Source organism: Parasteatoda tepidariorum, chromosome 3 (genome assembly GCF_043381705.1).
Source record: "Parasteatoda tepidariorum isolate YZ-2023 chromosome 3, CAS_Ptep_4.0, whole genome shotgun sequence".
Taxonomy (NCBI): Eukaryota; Metazoa; Arthropoda; class Arachnida; order Araneae; family Theridiidae; genus Parasteatoda; species Parasteatoda tepidariorum.
In genome coordinates, this window is record NC_092206.1 from 54,767,584 (window position 1) to 54,789,685 (window position 22,102).

The following is a 22,102-nucleotide window of genomic DNA, read 5'->3' on the forward strand; positions in this document are numbered from 1 at the left end:
GCAACGGCTTATTTTTCTTTTTATGAACATAAAACGTCAAAATTGAGACACGTCATTGTTTCACAATATGCCTTAAATTTTATGCAGTATCTCTCATGTCTCACAAAACTTTTTAACTAATGCCGATAGATTAGTTAATAAGTCCTTCATTAATATAGAAATTTACTGTTAAGGAAATTTTTGAAATTTTTCTTTTTTTCTTTTTTTCTATTGTGCTTTGGTTTTAATGTGTGCATGAATGTTTTTAATGTATGTGTGTGCTTGACTATTTTTTTTAATATATTTTTATTTGCGTTTTTTTTATAGCTGAGTGATTCTCCAAAGAATTTTTAATTTTACACCTATGTTAAATACATATGTTGACTGAAAACAGATTCACAAAAAGCTTATTATGAAAGTAAATGTAACTTATTAACATTTGTAACAACTGTTCAATGATTGTAAAACAGTTGATTAAATTATATACTGTTTTAAATAGGCTTATTATAAAATGTTGCATAATAAATAATCTGACGATATTTATTTATAATAATGAACCACTGTTTTTAATTTTTAAACTTTAATTCGGAATAATAATCGAACTCGAAAACGCAATGATGTTAGAGAATAATGCTAAGAAACAATAATAAATAAATTGTGAAGGAAAATACTATTAAATAAAGAATATCTGAAAAATACCAATTTATCTGTTATACGCTGAGGAAAACCAAAGAAATCTCAATCTTTTTTCTTAATAAAGGGACCTTACCATTGAGAAACGAAATTGAAGACAAAATTGAGAAACAGTTTCAAAATCATTAACTTGGTATGTTACGTAGACATAATCGACAAACATGAGAGAGAAACAATGTATTTATGCCGCCCAAAAATCATCGATGAATCTTTCGTCAAAAATTATAAATTTAAGAATAACTACACTTTTATTTGCTCAAATTTCAATAAAAATGTTCTATGTAACAAATTTAAAAGGTATTAAACTAAACCTGACAAAATTTTAAAAAAAAGAAAAGAAAAAAAAAAGAAAAAGAAAAAAGGGGATAGAAAAAAAAAAGTGTCAATGGTGCCTGGATATTGGCAGGACCTGTATTTATTTGGGTCAGGATTTAATTAAACGTAATATGCAAGCAATATCCAATACAAAGTACTAATTATAAAAACGTAAACGTAAAATAAAAACTTATACAAAAAAACGTTTTGCATCTATACGTCAGTTACCTTATAAATGAACCATTAGATTATGGAAAAATTAATAGGATTCACAAACAACCAAGTGTTTAGTGCATCTTTGTGCATTCCTAGCAGAAAAATATAAAAGCAGGTTCTTCTGCGTGTTGCGCATAGACATGTAGTGCATAAACATGTTGAGCAGTAAAACGTGTTGTATATTGTTCTTTTTCCTTTTTCAAACTTCCTTTTTTACCTTCTCTTAAAAAATATTAAACAAAAAGTTATGGATCCCAATTTCTGCCCTTAATTGCAGAACTCTGAAAAAATATTTCAATGTAATGTATAAAAGTTAAATGCTAAATTAATATTTTCATAAATATGATTAATGCATTTATAAAAGCAAAATTCGTTTATATTCTATGATATATCATTTTATCTTAGAATTTGCCCCCAGAAAAAGCCATAATTTTTTCAAACTACATAAAATTGAATAATTTAAGAAAAAAATTCTTTAAGCTATTTAATTTTGTTTCATTAAAGCCTAAAACTAATTAAAGCCTTTAATATAGATGTTAATTTCCGAATTTAAATCCCAAAAATCTTCAAGAATTATTAACAGATTGAACGCTTTGAATACGGAAGGGCGCGAATGCAGCTGACGTCATCAGTGGAAGAGAGAGCTTTCCAGTGTCACAAGTGGAAGAAAAACAGATCAGTGAGTTCCGCTGTTTTTCATGATAGACCAAGGAAGCGCTGGAATACAAACATCCTTTCCGTCTTTCATCTTTTGTAAGTTTTCACCTTTTCTTCCAAGAAATTATCTGCCACAAGAGAAAAAATTTTTCCCTTGCCTTTTTCCTTCTTTCTTTTTGCAAAAAAATTTAAAAGTATAAATGTCTTTTTAAGATTAATCGTTCCTTCAGATTTTGATCAAAAATTTAATACACATAAAATTATTTTTAAATTATGATAATAATATTAAATTGATTGAATGGACGGAATTTCAGAAAAGTCCTGCTTGCGAAAAACTCCAATATTTTTTCATTTTTCTCATGCTCAAATAAATAAATAAAAAAATAAATATTGATAGTTCCGCTAGCAAAATTGTCCTTTAAAAATTGGGTAAAATAATTAGTTTATTAAAAATATAGACAACTACTTTTCGTATTTTCCTATTTTAAATATATATAATAAAACAGCTATAATCTTAATCATATTTAAGTAAATTAGTGAAATGAAATCAGTACAAAATGAAATCCATCTAACGCCACCTTTTCCTCTTGAAACTTATGTACTGTAAGCTATTTTTTTAACGAAATTATATGTCTAATTAGCAGTCTTGTAAATATATGTGACCAGTATCTTATTAACTCCTTCCATTTTTTTGTCTTAACTTTTTCACAAAAATTAATATGAAAATAAAATATTAACTTTTAAAAAATAGATGAAATAAATGTCTCGAAATTGTGTTATAAATGCTTGACAAAAGGTTTAGTTTTACATAAACTAAGTTTGAAATAAGTATGATGATTGCATTTAAATGATAGAATTTTAATTTAGTTTAAAAGAAAGACCGAGTTGTCACATTAAATTAATCAAAATGCAACAAACATTCTTTTCACTATCTATCTTTTTTAGGTTTTTATCTTTTCTTAACAAATTCACATTTAAAAAACTTATTGATAATTGATTGATAGTTAATTGACAACAAAAACCTGTGAAACGTCAGATCTTTTTTGCTTTGTTTTTGTATGAAAGTAAACTTATTAATCTCCTTCGATTAAGCTGTGCTTTTTCAAATTTAGTTCACACAGAATTATTTTGAAATAATTTTAATAATTATTGTTTAGAAGAAAATAAATGACCTTAAAATAATAAAAACAGGTGAGAAAAAATTCGTTGATTACCTTGTGTAATTTTTTTTCATCGTATTAATTAAAATTTATTATTAATTAATAATTAAATAAAACCTGTAAAACACTGAGATCTTTTTTTATATATATATATATATATTTGTATGAATTTAAACGTTTTAATCTCCCTCGTTTAAGTAGAGTTGTTCTTTCAAATTTAGTTCGCACAGAATTACTTTGAAATAATTGTAATAATAATTGTTTATAAACAAATAAATAAATTTAAATAAGTAAAAATTAAAAAGAATCAGTGAAAAAATTTTGTAATTTTTTTATATCGTATTAATTAAAATATTTTGTAAAATTATAAAATAAAATAAAATGGTGATGGATTAAAAAGGAAAAACGTGGAGTGTCCTTTTGAAATACAAGGTACCTCCTACGTTTTTGTGATACCTCCATCTCATTTTTTCCCTTTCAATTGCTATTTAATTTTTTTTTTTTAAATTTAATCTTCATACTTTTCAATTTTGTGTCTGCAAGTTAATTAATGTCTTAAAGTGGTTGAAATTTTTATAAGTGATAAATTTTATTAGGCCGCAAGTTTTGATAGCATCAGTGAGGAAACAATTTTGCCTTGTTCTGTTGTCAGGTAAAGAGCTCGAATTTAAATTCAAGTACTCTAGCTCAGAAAAGGCGGACTAATGGCACCCGTGCCACTAGATGGCGCTTGTGGGGTATTTTGGTGGCATCCGATAAGTACATATTAAATTACTTTTATTCAGTAACATTCAGTGAAAATATTATTTAAAAAATATAAAAATAAAAAAAAACATCTCAAACACTAGCATAAAACATCGCTTCTCAACCACTGGGCCGCTGAACAGTACTGTCAGCAGCGGATCGATACATGAAAGATTGATATTTTATTTTATTTTATAACCGTCGTTGAACAGCCGACCCAATTTCATGGGTTTACGACTACTTACGTTCAACTCCGTAGCCTTGTAATTTTGAACCAATCCAGAAGACAAAGAAACTCCTGGATCAGTACCCCCAGAGGTATTGATTTGTTGTGGGAGCATGGAGGACTTTGAGACTCGACAGATTTAACGTGCATCAGTCACCATTTACTACACGGGGAGTCTTCGGCCGGCGAGGATCGAACCCACGACCTCTTGGATATGGGCCCAGCGCCCTACCGACCAGGCTATCCCGGTCCGATATTTTGATATTAGAGTTAATGTAAATTTTATTTATGTTTAAGTTGGTGTAAGCTCAAAATAATTTTCATAGCAAAGTGTATATGAATAATTAGGACGCACAGTGGGCTGATCATAAGACACGGTTCCGAGTCGAATATTAAAGTCAAGCCTTACTGACTGCGACCAGTGTGGGGATGAAGGGCTAAGCTAAATATTAAATTGGAATGTTTTTCAAACACTGTTTTTTCAGTTCCATTTGAAGCAAACTAATAACTTTGCAGCAAATATGTTTACACAACGTCATTCTAGAGTTTGAAATCAAAATACAATTGTCTAGAAATTACTATTAAAAATAAATTAGTAAGTGGCACACAGGACACACGAAAATAATCGATCGCAATTTAACTGGCACACTAATCAAAATTTCGATTGATGTTTAATTCTGCTGATAGCAAAATGGAAACGATTGTCATCAGGCACGGAGCTCAAATTTAAATTTGAGTTCTCTAACTAGTTGGAAAGTAGAAGAAATTCCGATAAGCGATAAATTGTATTTAGCATTATTATTAGATAAATTTTGCATGCAGCGCTCAGAAAATGACTGAAATTTATATTACCATCCATTAAAAAGAGCACTCTAGCTTATCAAAAAAGTTACCGAATCTTTAATTAGCAATAAATTTCCTTTTTTTCTTCAATAATTTGGTGATAAATTCTGCTAGTAACGGCTAGGAGACGGTTTAAACATATATTCTCGTCTGAGTCGTTGTGGCTCAGGCGATGAAGTATTTTCCTCCCAACGTTAAATATCCTTAGTGGTAGACGGATCATGGGTTAGAATACCCTTGCTATCGGACCAACCGTGGGAGGTTTTATTGCTTTTCCACTCCATGTAACGCAAATGCGGGTTAGTTTCATCAAAACATATTTTAGATAGTTTGTCCCAATGCTTGATCCAGGAGTTCTCTTGTCTTCTGATTTGAGTTAAAAATTACAAGGCTACGGGGTTGAACATTGATAGTCCAAAACTTAGAATTGAGATGCTGTTCAACGCCGGTTATAATATCATATTATAATAATATATTTTATTTTATAACCGTCATTGAACAGCAGACCCAATTTTTGGGTTTACGGCTACTAATGTCCAACTCCGTAGCCTTGTAATTTTGGAACCCAATCCAGAAGACAAGGGAACTTCTGTATCAAGTATAGGGAGAAATTTGCCTGGAGGACTTTTTTTGATGGAACTAACCCGCATTTGCATTACATAGAGCACGAGAACCTCCCACGGTTAGCCTGACGGCAAAGGGACTCTAACCTACGATCCGTCTACCACTGAGGATAATTCACGTCAGCACTGTGTACGGTGCAAACCGGATGCGGAATTCGTATCGACCAGCCATCGCTGGGATTCGAATCCGGTTCACCTCATTGGAAGGCAAACGCTCTATTCTCTGAGCCATCGCGGCTCTATAATAATATATTGTAATCTTGCATAGAGCTGCTGTTAAAATATAATTACTCTAGGGATAGTCAAAAAATGATCGAAATTTCGATTTACGATAATGTGGCATTATTTTCTGTTTGTAGGGTTAAGAAAATATTTAAACTTGTCTTTCAGCACAAAGCTCTAGATAAAATTGAAGCATTTTACTTGGTCGGGAAGTGAATGGAATTTAGATTGGCGATGAATTTCCGTTGAACATAATGAACCGATTAATTCTGTTTGTTGTGGTCATGATAAGAAGCAAACCTATTATATCATCCAGCTTAATTTTTTTTTTTTTAACTTACTGTACTTTTTTCATCTAATTGCGATACATACTACTAATTCAGACTCGTTAATTAGTTTTTATCAACCTAGGTTTATCTTTCTCACTTCCTTTAATACTAACTATCAAATAAATTAATCAGCTAGTCAAATATCCTGTTGTTTACAATACATAGTATATAAAGAAATCTTTTCCTTGGGAAATGAGAAAGCAATTTTAGACAAAATTTGGTTATTTTTCTTCTAACCTCTATTAGACTGTAGAATTAAAAAAAAAAAAACAAGAAAGACAAAAATTTGATTTCGAATGATTCGTAAAATGAGCAAAATAAGAAAGGTTACACGCAAAATCGAGGCGTATGTATACAGTGCAGAAAAAAAATAAACTGACCACCCTGAATAACTTTTGATCTAATGATCGGATCATGTTCCAAGACTCAATGGTTAGAAGGTGAAACTTCAAATATGCTGATTAGTTAGCGTAGACGATACTTTAAATTACGAAATCAGACACAAAAACGTACTTTCTCTGAATAAACATATCCTTTTTAGGACTATTATTAAATAAAATAATAAATATTTTCTAAAAGTTCTTTTTTTTCATAGAATTTAATAAACGATTAACGAATTTAATAATTATTTGCAAAAATTCTTCGCTTAGCTGAAAAAATTCTCAAACTATGGCAAAATACACAAAAAATAAAATTAACATTAAGGGGTTCAAATGGGGGGTTGGAATTACGAATTCGTAGAAAAAATGGCATATTTATTCAGAGAAAGTGCGATTTGTCTCTGTTTTGTGACTAAAATATCGCTTGCACTAATTATTCAGCTTATTTGAGGTGACCGCCTCCCCTCGAATCATCAAGATTAAGTCCCAGAACGTAAAATTATTCAGGGAGGTCCATTTTTTTCTTCTTCTTTTTTGCTCTGTGCAAGACAAAATTTTAAAAATTTTGAGATTTTTTAAAAATATTTAAATACTCTTTCAAGTTGATTAAAAAATAATATACAATAAATAAAATTAGCATTAAGGGGTCTTAATTTTAAATGGTTCTCCTGATCAAACTTGGGGGACCATATTTCCCAGATTGCGGGTGTCTCCTATATTTTTGGATCAGAAATCCGAATCTATCATAAAAAAAAGTATGCTTATTCAGAGAAAGTACGTTTTTAAGTCTGATTTCGTACCTTAAAGTATCGAAGACATAAATCACTCAGCATATTTGAGGTTACCTCTTCAAACCATTAAGATTGAATCTTAGAACGTGAAGATACACTCATTGGATCAAATGCTATTTTCCATTTTTTTTTTTTTTTTTTTTTTTTTTTTTTTTTTTTTTTTTTTNTTTTTTTTTTTTTTTTTTTTTTTTTTTTTGCGAACTGTATTTCTTTAATTTATTGATAATTTAGATTAAATTTAGTATTACAAAATCATATCTAAAAATACTTTCAAATCTTTCAATAAACCATATTTTATTTTACAGATGTATCTATGTAGTTCTAAAATAAGGTTTGGGTTTAAATCAATTGAAGTTGTAACTGAAGATATCTTTAAATTCGATAACTGTGTTGTTCACAACAAATACTAAGAAGTAAAATAGTTTTTCTAGTAAAAATAAACCCAATTACAAAACCTTTACGAGTGCAATTTTACATAAAAAATTGTATTTAAACTTTTCCATTAGTTTAAAGGAAAAATGTACGCTTTCAGGTCATATTTACATAATAAATACTGCAAAATATCTTGAAACATATGCAAGATACTGCCGACTAAGCAGTTAAAAGCAGCACTTCTTAATGAATACCATTTTTGTCTTACACAAATATAAATCATCATTTGCATTTTAATGCTGTTTAACCAAAATTTGGTTACATTTCCCACAGCATGCCTAAGCTTGGTTTGTTTCGTGTCTAAACTACTAATTACTCAACAGGAAATGCTTCAAATAAAAGTTTCTTTAATTACATTCTGAAAAAATCTGAGATCTGAAAATAAAAAAGAACGTATCAAAAATATTTCCGAATTGAAGTTCGAGTTTCTTTATGTAACTATGGGTTTATTCAATCGGTGCCACCGCGATGTGACTAGCTTCTTCTCGTAGCTGCAAAGTAGCACCACTCGTGGAGGTCCCGACCAAGGACAGTTTGTAAAGACATAACAGCGCAATCTATCTTACCGAAATTTAAATTCTCTTTCTTTTATATATCTGTTTGAAGGCTGTAAGAGAGGCTTTTATAATGAACCCGTACCTAAAAACTTCTTTTAAGGAACCCAAGCCCGTGGCAGACCTAGGCACAGGCTGTGCACGATAGGGAAGGTCATACTATGTCTAATGTGGAATCGATGCAGTATACATTGCAAACAAACCAGTCATTTATGGGATACAAACCTTGGTAGGAACAAACACGTAATCGCTTCAGTCCTGCTGTGCGCAGAATAAAAGAAGTGAAGACCTAGAATAACTTTTGATCTAATGATCGGTTATTCACGTAACAGAACCCAATTTTAATGATTCGAGAGCCTATCCTACTAATTAATTAGCGCAAACGGTATTTTAAGTTACAAAATCAGACACAAAAACGTACTCTCTCTGAATAAACACACCTTTTTCTTTTGACGGATTTGGATTTCTGACCATCAAAATATTTGCAGATGACATTTTAAGTTATGGAATCAGGCGTAAAAATGTACTTTCTCTTTATCCTGTTTTCCGGTGGATTCGAACTTCTGACCCCTCTATAGCCGCAATCTGGGAAATATGGGGTACCAATAGTTTGGTCAAGAAAGCGGTCCAAAGTTTAGATTGTGTAGTCAATTTTATTTTTAACGTATTCCACAGTATCTCGAGAACTTCGGAAACGAATTGAAAAATATTTGCACACAATTATAAAATTCGTTTGTCTAAAAATAATTCCAAGCAAAAAATAAACTTTGGCAACTATTTATTATTTTATTTGATAATAGTATAAAAAATTTTTTAATCGCAAAGGTATACAGTTTTCAACATCATTTTAAAGAATATAATTTTACAGTGTGAAATACAAAATTTGAGTGAAATCAGTCATATAGTTCCTCAGAAAACGAATTTTCTTAAAAAGATCGTGCTTTTAAAATGATCCTTTGAATTATTTCCCGTCATAAAAAGAAAAAAAAATCAATCAATAGATATAAGTTTTTTTTTCACTACTTTTTTAATTCAAAGAATTGAAAGAAATGACCATTCTACCTTATTTTAGTTACTGCAAATTTTTAAATGGATTATGCAAACAGGCAATGAATGCTGGCTTTTGTTATTTAAACACATTCCTTTTTAATACTCTTTAAATATAGTCTAAAATAGCCTTAAATTAACGTACCAGTTAGATATCACATTCACTACTTGTTACTGCTAAAAAAAAAGAAGAAAAAGAACAATAAATAAAAAAAATAAAAGCATTGATACAACTAAAAACCGATTAATATAAAGTAGGCATTAGAAACTTTTATTTGTCTATTGACACTAAGATCGATAAGAATTTTTTAAATTCGTAACACAGAACGATCAAATAATTTTCTTTCGCAGTAAATTCCAACCAGCACGCGATTAACAATATTCAAATTTTCTTTTTGTGGGAGATCGTGTTTGAAAGAATATGGGAAAAATGAGTGGTCAAACTCTAATAAATGGAAATTACGTCTCATCATTAATATTCTTTGTCAAGGAAAAAAAAAATATTATTCATTACTGGTCTTTGTTCATCTTGGAATGGTCACTGTACCAATTGGTGACAGCAGGTGCCCATACAATTGACGTCACTTCCTCTCGACAAATTGATAGGCACACCCTTTTTTACATTATCTATACGTTTTGACAAAATGACAGGGCTTGCACTAACGTAATTGGTTTAGTTGAGTTATTCCATTATCTCCTGATAAGAACTTCTCTGGGGAAAAATTAAAGATGAACTTCACCAGATGTTTATCCCGTCCATGTTATATTAGACTATGCAAATATAACTCTATTTTATTGAGGCCTCTTAATTTTCCTTCCAAGAAAAAACAAAATGCAAGGAAACATATCTAATTATTATATTGACTTATTTTTCTGCTTTTTGATCTTATTTCTGAATTATTTAATATTTTACATAAATAAAATAAATTTCGTTTAGTTTTGCATTTTTATTTTTAGAGGAACTAAAATGTATCTCTATGTATGATAGCAATAATTTGCATCTTAGCCTTTCACGCTTTCTCATTGGAAAGAAAAATCGCATGATTTGTGATCAGTATTAAACAAAGAAAATCCAGATATCTTTGGCTGTCATCAACTTAAAATTAATTACCTTTAAATTATTTATTCCAGACTTATTTATTATCTGTAATTATTAGTAATACTTATTTACTCCTCTTCTTAATATTGCATTCTCCGCTATCATTACGTTTTAGATTTTTATTAAAACTCAAAATTACAGGCTTGAAACTTAAAGTGCCTTCTTTATTATTAAAAAAAAAAAAAAAAATTAGCCTGATATTAGCTTATTTTGCAACATTTTAATGATTAACATATTTAGTTACTGTTTTACAATTAGTGCTGAACGTTCCACAGTTATATTTAGTTGTAAGTTCTGTATACTTATAGTAAAATATATTTACTTTTATCATAAATTTTATGCGTTCAATCCACGTATTTAATTAAAATAATGAAATCAAGTTAACTATTTAAAACTCCAAAGCAATATTATGCATTAAATTTTTGTATATTCTCAAAATAAATAAATTATAAGGCGAGAACTGTTTACGGCTTTTATATATTTTTATTGCGTCAACGCTTTTTTATACTTTTAAAAAAGTATTAAAAGTATGAAAGCTTACAACTGAACAACGCTGAGGAAGAAAATCACGAAAAACCCCTGAAGATTTTGATGTCAAGCTGGGAGAAAACTGCAAAAGATATTACAAACTTTTTAACTGCAAAACGATTTTTTTTTTTAAATGAATTATTATAAGAGTTATTCGAAGTGGCGCCTTGAACAGTCTACATGACGTAAAACCAATTCTTGGACCCTCTCGAAAAATCTGAGATGTGCATTTGATTGCAATTGCTGAAGCGATGACAATCCGTGCAGTGATATACTTCGGTTAGGGCCTGATTGTCGCCTAGGCCAAATAGGCTTGGGCTTATGGTCCTTAATTTTTGAATAGCCTCAAAAATTAGAACTTTTTTCAGATTCAAATTTAGTGACCTCAACACCAGTATCGATTGATATGCATATCGATTGTTGTTTGTCCAGAATATATTGAAGAGCAACGTAATGTGGTCTTCAAAATATTTATATATTAATATAAAAATTCAATCGATTTAATATTTTTTATTAAACTAACCATAATAACTAAAAGTAAGTTTTCGTTTTCTACCTTCCAAAAAAAAAAAAAAAAAAAAAAAAAAAAAAAAAAAAAAAAAAAAAAAGAGAGAAACTTCTTTCAGATTTCTTTTCTTCCTCCTCTGTAGGAGGAATTTTTCGCAGTGTATGATTTTTATCGGAATGTTTATCATACATTTCACCGCGATTTATATTTTTATATATTGTGTTATTAAAAATATGTCATACATAACACCGCCATTGAAAAGCATGGTAGAAATGGAGCGGCAAAATTCTTTTGCCCTTTGAGAGTTTTGCGCGCCAGACTTGGCGAGTGGGCACTATTTAGCGATGAGAAAAGAGTTCTAAGTAAAAACACTGCTTTGAACATTTTCTCTTTTGGAATTAGTTTTTTTTATATTTACTATATACATATTTTTTCTTTTTGTTTGACTGTTATTTTTTGTATGTGATGCTTGTGTTGTGAAAATATGAAAAAGATAAAATAAATAATGGTTATTTCCAACCTAGATAACTCATTTACAACATATTTACACCCCAATCACTTCTGCGGATTGGTTTTCCTTCCTTTTGATGACAGATCAAATCATTTTTTTATAAGAATATGCAAAATTTTAGAACGTCACTTTCAATGAAATAAAAGTTATTTAAAATTAACTAGAAATCGCTGTTCAATTTTTATTTATTTTAAAAAATGGGCTATTTTGAATTTGAATTTACAAAAAAAAAAAAAGATATTTTCTTCAGTGGGTAACCACAGAGACGTTTTCAAATTTGAATATCAACGTGAAACTTTAGTTAGATAAAAACAAAAATTAGGAAGTATGTTGAAGTTATTCAGGTTGATATATATAGAACCTGGTGAAGAAGTACTTGTGGAGCTTTGTAATAAAAAAAATACTATCAATTGCAACTGCCATTTCAAATTATTTGAATCATTAGTTATACCATTCAACTAAATTAAGGATAAGATAGACTATATCTGTAAAAGCATATTTATGTAAACCCCAATCTCATAGTGGCATAAAGATGGCTATCGAAAAAAAAGTAGAAGAGGTAAAAGGACGCCTGAGCGGATGCAGTCTGGCGCCGCTCTCCAGATTAGGGATCGCTCCATGAGAATATTACTCCTATTTACTGCGTCATAATTTTTGATCCCGCCTGTTTCCGTAAGACTTCCGTTACTATGGTAACGAAAGCTCCCTCGGGATTTGAAGAGTCAAAATTAAAGAGTTTATAAATTTTACATTTTCCCTTCATTTTTTACAGGTTTATCACTCAGAGTTTCTTTTTTCCTTTGAAAACGTGTAATGATCAATAAAAGTTATTTCTAATTGGTATATTTAATTAAGTGTATTCTTCAAAGTACATTGGAAGGACGTTCCATGGGTCTAAAATAAAGTTTAAAGACTCGCAAATTAATAGTTAAGTAAAGAAGAAACAAACACGCTATCAAAATCATTCGAATCTCTGGAGAGTAAAAGATAGATGAAATTAAGAGTATCAAGATCGGTTTCATTGCCTGATTAAATTTGGAAGTAGTTTTAACAACCGTCTTTCTATTTACTGTTCTTCATACTCTTCGCTGTTTACTTCGACAATCACATATATTTTGATGTTTTCAGTCTCATCAACCTCAGTAGTCATTCGTTACATTTTGATAGCATTTTTGACTTATCCTAGAACAAATACTAATTTAAATTTTTTTAGATTTCATTTTTAAAAAACGATAAAAAAATACATTAATGGTGCTCATTACATATCACCTTGCATTCAGTGAAAATGGCATTTGCATTTAATAAAAATCCGTCTCTTTTAAGATTCGATTTCTCAGGAACTATTCGTTCGATTTCATTTAAATTTTGTATTTTGCCAATTAAAATTGCATTCTTTAAAATAATGTAAAAAATTGTATACCTTACGATTCACTTTTTTGTGGCTATTATTAAATATAATAATAAATATTTACTAATAGTTAATAGCTATTTTGCATGGGATTATCTTTGGATAAACGAATTTTATAGTTGTGAGCAAAAAAGTTTTCAATTTACTTTTAAAGTTCTCGAGATATAGCGAAATACCTAAATTGTAAAATTAACATTAATGGGTCCAAATTTTGGACCACTGACCTACCAAACTATCGGGTCCCCTATATTCTAGGTTCCAGTTTTCGAATCCATCAAAGAAAAGGTATGCTTATTCAGAGAAAGTGCGTTTGTAAGTCTGATTTCGTAATTTAAAGCGTCGTCTGTGCTAATTAATTAGCATATTTGATTGATTGATTGATTTGTTCATTTACGTCGCGCTAGAGCTGCACAATGGGCTATTGGCGACGGTCTGGGAAACATCCCTGAGGATGATCCGAAGACATGCCATCACAATTTCGATCCTCCGCAGAGGGGTCACCCTGTCAAACCATTAAGATTGAGTCCTGGAACGTGAAGATCCGATCATTAGATCAAAAGTTATTCAGGGCGATCCGTTTTTTATTTTGCGCATTGTACACTTTTACGAACAGTTGCATAATCGCTCTGTGACTACTTCAGTTGAAATTTGTAAAAGAAGGTTTGTACGATGCAAAATTCCAGTTATAAACCAGAATGCAGGTAAGCGTCAAAGTTATTGTTAAAAAATATTTCACAAGTAAAAAATTACATTAAATATGTTTTTTTTTAATAACAAATTTGAAAAAAATGTCCACACTAGCCCACTCCACCTTGTATTTTGCGAAGTATATTACAAACTTTGTTATATACAACAATACAGAGTAATACATCAGTAATACAGACTACTTATTAGTTTGCTCAGTGAGAATGACAATTAGTTGCACGCAGAATTGATCAGTATATTCGAATAATATATTCGAAGAGGTACTACAACCTATTTCTGATTGAACTCTTTAGAACATTACTTGAATGCTATGTTTTCTAGACCTACATTGTTAAGGGCAGGCCTAGTTAGTTTTCTTTTCTTGAATAAATTATCATTTGGGACTCATTCATATGCTAATATAACATGAAATACATGTACTATTATATTAAATATATTATTCAGTGAATAATACAACATTAGATGACAAAAATTGTGTTTTTGTTGAATAGGAAAGGGCATCAGAATTTTAGAACACCTTCGAAGGACATTTTCGAAGGAATATCATCTAAATTTATTTCAAATTTTTATGTTTGCTTTAAAATTAGAAATAAATTATTTTACTGTTTATGTCTGCAGAAATTGATGTTTCAAACGCTATGCAAAAATATTTCTTGTATATTTGTTCAAATACAGTAATACCTATTTCTAAAAATTCATATTAACTTACATAATGATTTATTTCTTCTTCCACAATTGTCCGAGCGTTTGTAATTTTTATGCTTTTAAAGTTTCTTTAAAATATCAAACATATATCAAAATAATTAATTTCAAATCTTTCAAAGAATTAAATTCACATTCATTTGGAAAGAAAAAAAGAGTTGCAAGTCTAAGCAATTTTTAGAATGGAATAGTTTAAAAAAATTTTTATTTCTAAATGTAAAAAAAAAATTATTTTAATTTAAAATATTTCGAAAAAACGATTTTACTTTTTTTTTGAGCTACAAAAACTTATAAATAAAGGCATAGGTAAAAAAAAATTGTTTCACATAGATGGTGGAGAAAAATATTTTTCCAATAAGTTTAATTACACTGAATAAACGCATTTATTTTTACTCATAATAAACAGTAGAATGGCAATGCGTTTATTTCCGAAAAAAATTCAACAAAGGCATATTTTTATATGTAACACAAAAGACATTGTGTATAGAAAAAAATTACATAGAATATTTTTAATTTAAATTACCACAATACCTCTTTGGCAACTTAATTTTCGAAATCCAAGATGTAATTAACTAAGCACTGAAATAAAACTTGTTAACCATACAAAGAGACTTAATTATTCTTTGTCGGAAAGGGGATTATAAATAGTTGCTCGGGAACGCATTATTATTCCCAAATGTTCCTTGAAACAATACTTCTCTCTTTAATCAGACGATAAAATACGAATCAACAAAGCCTTGTTGAATAAATTCAGTTATGCAAACGATCAATTCTTATTTGAAACATGAGCGATGTTCTAAAGCTAGATTTACTCTTTTTTTTTCAAAAAACTCTTATCTAAAGGCTAAATTTAGTTAAAGTAATTATAAGTAAGAATTTTCCTGAAATTTTATAACTCACAAACAATTTTCCTGATTTCGTATACATTTTGTCGTTAAAATTACAAAGCTTAAAAGGAGTTTTAAACAAATTTTTAATGCTTTTTTTCATTATTTTGTATTAATTAAGGTCAAAATAAATGGAAAATATTATATTCAGCATTTTAATAATTGGTTATGAAATCATCGCACAGCATCGGACACCGGTGTCCCTTTTTTCATCAAAAGCAAAGCTTTCCGAACATGGTTCACTTCCAAACAATAATTTTTCAAATTTTCTCTTAATTACAGTTATTTAGATCTAATGAAACAGTAATTCACCATTGAAATTTCTTTAATTTGCAAAATCAATTATTGATAAATCTTTGATTCAAATGAAAAAAAAAATTCCAACTACTTTTTTGATTTCATATTTCAATACAAATATAATTCCGATAATCAAACAGACTTTTCAGTAACAATTAGAATGTTTTTTTATAATTAAAAAATATATACAAAAATAAATTTTGACTGTTAATGTATAAAGTGCATAAAAGGGACGTCGGTGTTCTATATACGCCAAAGAGTTCCAAGAGTGATGAGCGAAATTCAAAACTTGTTAATACCTAAAAAATCCAATCATTAATTTTAAAAAAATAGCGTTTAATGCATTGATTATCTAGATGTATTGATAATAATTGATCAAACTTGATAATATGATATTAACTAAATTAAAAAAAAAAAATGCTACCTGCCTTCTTTTTTTCCAAAACCAACGACAGAATATAGATTTGTATGAAATCTGTCATATAATTATCTCTCTCTCTCACTCACTCACTCACACACACACATATATATATACGTATATATATATCAAAATATCAAAAAATATTTTTTTTTCTTGTGGGACAGTAATACATTGGTCTGCCAATGGGAATCATCTAAAGTTTCATCTTTAAATGAAAATTTTTCTTAGATTAATTAATTAATCTAACAGAATTAAGATTAATTAATTAATTAATTAATTTAATCTAACAGAATTAAGATTAATTATTAAAAATATGTATAAATGCACGGTGTTCCGTAATGAACACCCTTAATATATGTTTTTTTAGTCCTGGTTAAAAAGGTAAAAAAATGTGCTCATAAGGAATTACAAACTAGTATTATATTATTGTAAAATTATTATTAAAATTAATTACAAATCTTAATTAATTAATCTAACAGAATTAAGATTAATTAATTAAGATTTGTAATTAATTTTAATAATAATTTTACAATAATATAATACTAGTTTGTAATTCCTTATGAGCACATTTTTTTACCTTTTTAATTAGGACTAAAAAAACATATATTAAGGGTGTTCATTACGGAACACCGTGCATTTATACATATTTTTAATTAATATTCAACCTGCTAAGCACTACATTTTCCAAAATAAAATTATACTAACTTAAAACACACTTATATAACAAGTTTAAATTATTACAATTGCAAAAGTAACCTTGGTTACGGAATGACAGTATTTAAGCAAACACAGTGAAATTAATGATGTTAAGTCCGAACAAAGCCATAAGTAAAACTTTAACGTTTAAAATAGCTGTTGAAACATTTTCTGTAACTAAAATATTAACATTTTATTCTAATAAATTGACAACAACATTTATTTCGAAACCATAAATGCCTGAGAAATTACATTTTTGAATTAAAAGCTGATTTAAAATCAGTTTTTTTAAAATGCATCTCTGCTCTATAATTTTAAACATAAAATATTTATAAGGCTGAAAAGTATCAAAAATTACTTATTTACTATTATAATGCTATTAATTCCTTATGAATGATTTAAATTTTATTTACATACAAGGGCTGTAATTACCATTACTGAACATTGAATTAAATATTCCTCGCTTAAATATCCAAAACTACGCTTTGAATAATACATTTGGTCAGTGAATAGAGTGAAATGGCACAGAAAACGTCAATAGAAATAATTATAGTAGACCCAACAAATTTTTGTATTGAAAACAATTTAACTTAGAACAACGTTATGCAGCATGAGATTCTTTTCGTGGAAAATTCTGCTTCGCCTCCATTGGTAATTTAAAATTTAAAGTACAGAAAGAGTGAGTTCAAGTAAGCCTAGAGAAAGTTATGAAGCTCAAAATGCAAGTAATTCTAAATCATCATTATCACGACAACCCTGGGTGGGCCATGGCTTTTTCTTCCATCCTGGCCTGTTATCAGCAACGATTCTCCAGTTTTTACACATCATTTTCGAGCCGTGGTGACTCAGGTGACAGAATGCTCGCCTCCTATTGAGGTGACACAGGGGTTAGAATCCCTGATTAAGACAAAACTATTCACCCCACATCCCTCTTCGAAGTGACCTTTCCCCGTAACCATAGTACCCGCCACGACGCGAGACGGGTGTCTGGAGGAGTTCTCCTGAGAGCCGCACTATACGAACTCTCTATTCTCGGAGTTTGATTCTTCCCCTTGGTAGATTCTCAGATGGCCTTGTCATAGAAATTTATGTGATTCTAAATAATCCAGCTATAGTTTTTTTTTGGGCATTTTGATAGTTCGAAAATATTTTTTTTCTTCAATATTTGGGACATCATAATTTACTCTAGGTTTACCTAAATTCACTTTTTGCATACTTTAAATTACTTAAGTGAAAATATTTTTTCTTATGAAAGGTTTCTCCTGATTTATAGCGTCCTCTTAACTAAATAAAGGAATTTATTTATAATTTTTCTTTTTTAGAAAAATTCCAAATGCTATGTTTGCAAGATCATGGAAAAAATGGATGGTATGGGTAACTTTTGCAACTTCAATCACAACACTGATTTTATTGCATAATTCATTAAGGCTTTCAAAGTCTTTTTTTATCGAGAATGATTTCCTTTATTATGATCTGAACAAAGAGGAGCCGATCACAAAAAATCAAACATGCCAACTTCCGAGAGTGCATCCTTTCGACCCATCAATATTGACATATTTAACGATCAACAAACCCATCAATTGCAAAGAGCGTTTCGTAACCATCACTTTTATAGATGACGATGGATTTCTAAGATATAACCTGACGGCATTAAAACTTCTCGGTTACGATGTTAATAAACTACAATGTAGCTATCAAGAGATAGTCCGTAAAGACGATTTCAATGTAGAATTCGGAGAGTCTAAGAAAATAAATGTTAACGGATCACAAGTACGAACTGAGTTCATCTATGTGTCCTGTCATAATTTTGTCGGTATCCCATTTTACTCTAATGTTCACTGTCATATAATACCAACCAAGTTATCGTTACCTTTTGATGGGAACAATACTTTATATAATGTTTTAGTGATCGGCATAGACTCCGTTTCTAGATTAAGTTTCATAAGAAATTTACCGAAGACGTACAAGTTTCTTAAGCACAATTTAAACGCGTTTATATTTAGAGGAATGACTAAAGTAGGCGACAATACTTGGCCCAATCTAGGAGCCATTCTTATGGGTAAAGCTGTTTATGGCAAAGAACTTCCTAAAGTCAAAAAGCCAAGTGGAACGTATGATTCGTGGCCTTTTATATGGAAGAATTTTTCTGAAGCTGGCTATGCCACACTTTTTGCAGAGGACCAGCCAGCTATAGGTCTTTTCACGTACCTTCGTGGTGGTTTGCGTGATCCTCCTACGGACCACTACTTGCGTCCTTTTTGGCTTGTTGTGCAAACATCATTGCTTCATCGCTTAAGCTCCAATTTATGTTTCGGTGATACGCCAAAGCATCTGCTTCAGCTTAAATACACAAAAGAATTCGTTACCAAATACAGCAATTTGCAAAAGCCATTCTTTGGATTTTCATTCCTAGTAGAAATCAGTCATGATTACATAAGTCAGGTGACATCTACTGATGAAGACTTTTTACATTGGTTGACTGATTTGTACCAGTCTGGCCAGCTCAATAGAACATTTCTATTATTTATGTCTGACCACGGCCATCGCTTTGATCCAATGAGAGCTACGCTTATTGGGCGAATTGAAGAGAGAATGCCCTTTCTGGGACTAGTCGCCCCTCAGGAAATTTTAGAAGCCCATGACGAAATCAGAACTAATTTAAGAACAAATGAAGGACGATTAACGACACCTTATGATATTTATTTCACTCTTTTGGATATTTTGAAATTCAGCGTAAACAATTCGAGTCTTGGGACAAATATGTCACCCAGGGGAACTTCATTGTTTGGAGAGATCGCGTTAAATCGAACATGTACTCAGGCAGGAATACCTGATCATTATTGCGTATGTGAAAAGGAGGAACAACTGACATCATCCGGTAAGTCTGATATAACTAATATTTAATTGAAACTTATGATAAAAATTTGCACTCCTTAATCATTCACTGAATTACATAATAATTGAGAAACCTCTCCATTTAAGTGTTACATCCAGATAATAAATAAGTTTATATAGAAAAGAAGTCGTACCCCATTTCATAAGTTTTTGGTTAGTAAATTTCTAGTAACTATTTCAGATGAGCTTCTTAAACCATTATGAAGGCAAAAAAAAAAAAAAAAGTTATTTTTTTCAATGTACATCTCCAAAAAAGTATTTATTCTTTTAACTGGAACATAAATCCTAATTTTTTTCTTAAAAATAAAGTTCGCCCAGCATGGAGGGTTTGTTGCACATCGTATTTAATCTCCACCGGTTTATATACTGGAAAAAAAAGTTGCATCTTTCGGTTTAATATTTTTTGTTAATTAGAAGACAAAATATTCAATAATAAATTATTGAACACAATTATTAAAAGTGTTCATTTTTTTTATTAAAAATGTTTGGATTAATACTTACTTTAAAATGATTTAAATTGCCTAAGGAAATGTTTCAAAAAATATTTTTGAGAAACATGGAAAAATATTATATACAAGATTTTTGAAATATTTTAATGTTTTTCCTGGTTGCACCCCCTGGAAAAGTTTCTGCGGGTGCTTTTGGCTGTGGCAGAAATTGAAACTGGGTGAATTAATAAATTTTTTTCCAAATACTATTTTTAACGTTTTTTTTCTACTTTAAAGTCAATTTAAATAATGAGCTTTATGAGTTAAAATAAAAAGTTATTTTTCATTATCTCAAACAAACCCGTAATTGTGGGACTATTATTCAGTAGAATTTTTGCGTTCGTTTTAAAATGCAAAACAGGATAACTAACTCAAAAAGTAAAATTTTTTCACTTTAATACAGTAAAAGTTTCAATTTATATAATTATATTATAAAAGTAAACATTTAGAGTTCATAAAAGAATCTGTAAGATAGCAGGGAATATAATAAGTTATTTTACAAATATAGTCTTTTCTTTAAAAAAAAAATACTTAACTCTATTCAAACAAATTATTAAAAAATAAGCAGGCATTGGAAAAGGGGGGGAAAAAGCAGTTTAAAAGAAATCAAGAAATTAGACTTCACCATTGATTTAAAATCTCTCTGTAATTCTATAACAAAAATTAAAATTTGTAAAAATCACAGAAAATCTGCAGTTTGCATCCTTGCTAACAATTTTAACACTGACTTCCTTTTTTAAAAAGTTTGTTCATTACCATGCATTGCAGATCCAAGATCTCAAAAGGCAGCTGATGTAGTAGTAAGCACTATCAACAACATGCTTGAAGTAATGAGTAATTATTGTTCTAAACTTCAGCTGGCTGAAATTGTTAGAACAGATCTTCTAATCCCTAGAGAAGAGGTGGTTTACAATTCTCGAAGTTATTTTGGGAAGAATATAAAAGACGGAAAAGCAAAGGGAATCATCCAGAAACTCCGAATTATTGTCAGGACTATTCCTGGCGATGCTTTGTTTGAAAGTACTATTTCACTTCGAGAAGAGAATCAGATATCAATTTTAGGCGATATAAGCAGGATCAACAAATATGGACAGCAGTCATCTTGCATCGATGATGCTAACTTAAGAAAATACTGTTTCTGTTCATCACAAAATGGAGTTAATTGATTTGTTAATGTAACATGTACAGACGTTAATAAAAAATTACAAGTTCTAAACATATTATTTAAATTAACCAAGAAAATGCATATTAACGACAAGAAACGAAATAATGTTTAGATTTATTACCATACATAAAGAACTTTGCGGTATTATTACTGTGTAAGTTTGTTTAACATAAATAGTAGTGTCATACCATGAAGGAAATAGATATTAAATTGGCCAATCACCTTAACACGTTCTCGTTACATATAGTCATTCAGTTACTCCAACAATTATAGCTTTGCATTTTACAAGGTTCCTACCGGCCTTAAAATTTTTAAAAAGTAGTAAAAATGGAGCCTTCATCATTGAAGCAAAACCGATAACCACTATAAGTTAATTTTCAAAACAAAATACACCTGCTTAAGAATTCTGTCGTATCAGACCTATAAATATTAAAGTGTTATCATTAAAAAAGTAATACATATTAACTTATTAAGCTTTAACGCAATTTACTACTACATATTCTTAAAACTTTTTTAAGGCACGTGGGAACTTTGATTTTAATTTTATAAAGGAAATAATACGATTTAGTTTATAAAATTAA

General features: G+C 29.6%; 1 protein-coding gene across 1 annotated transcript; it reads left to right on the forward strand.

Moving 5' to 3' along the window:
* Positions 1-1,842: 1,842 nt before the first annotated feature.
* LOC107438613 (uncharacterized) lies at positions 1,843-21,572 on the forward strand. Its single transcript, XM_016050933.3, has 3 exons — positions 1,843-1,956; positions 18,296-19,851; positions 21,125-21,572. The coding sequence occupies exons 2-3, from the start codon at positions 18,312-18,314 to the stop codon at positions 21,520-21,522; spliced, it is 1,938 nt and encodes a 645-aa protein (XP_015906419.3). The 5' UTR covers positions 1,843-1,956; positions 18,296-18,311; the 3' UTR covers positions 21,523-21,572.
* Positions 21,573-22,102: the final 530 nt, after the last annotated feature.

Bases quoted from the DNA above. Each gene is read 5' to 3' on its own strand.
- LOC107438613 (XM_016050933.3), top strand. From the start codon at position 18,312: ATGTTTGCAAGATCATGGAAAAAATGGATGGTATGGGTAACTTTTGCA. The intron at 19,852-21,124 runs GTAAGTCTGATA...CATGCATTGCAG, and splicing joins GGAACAACTGACATCATCCG to ATCCAAGATCTCAAAAGGCA.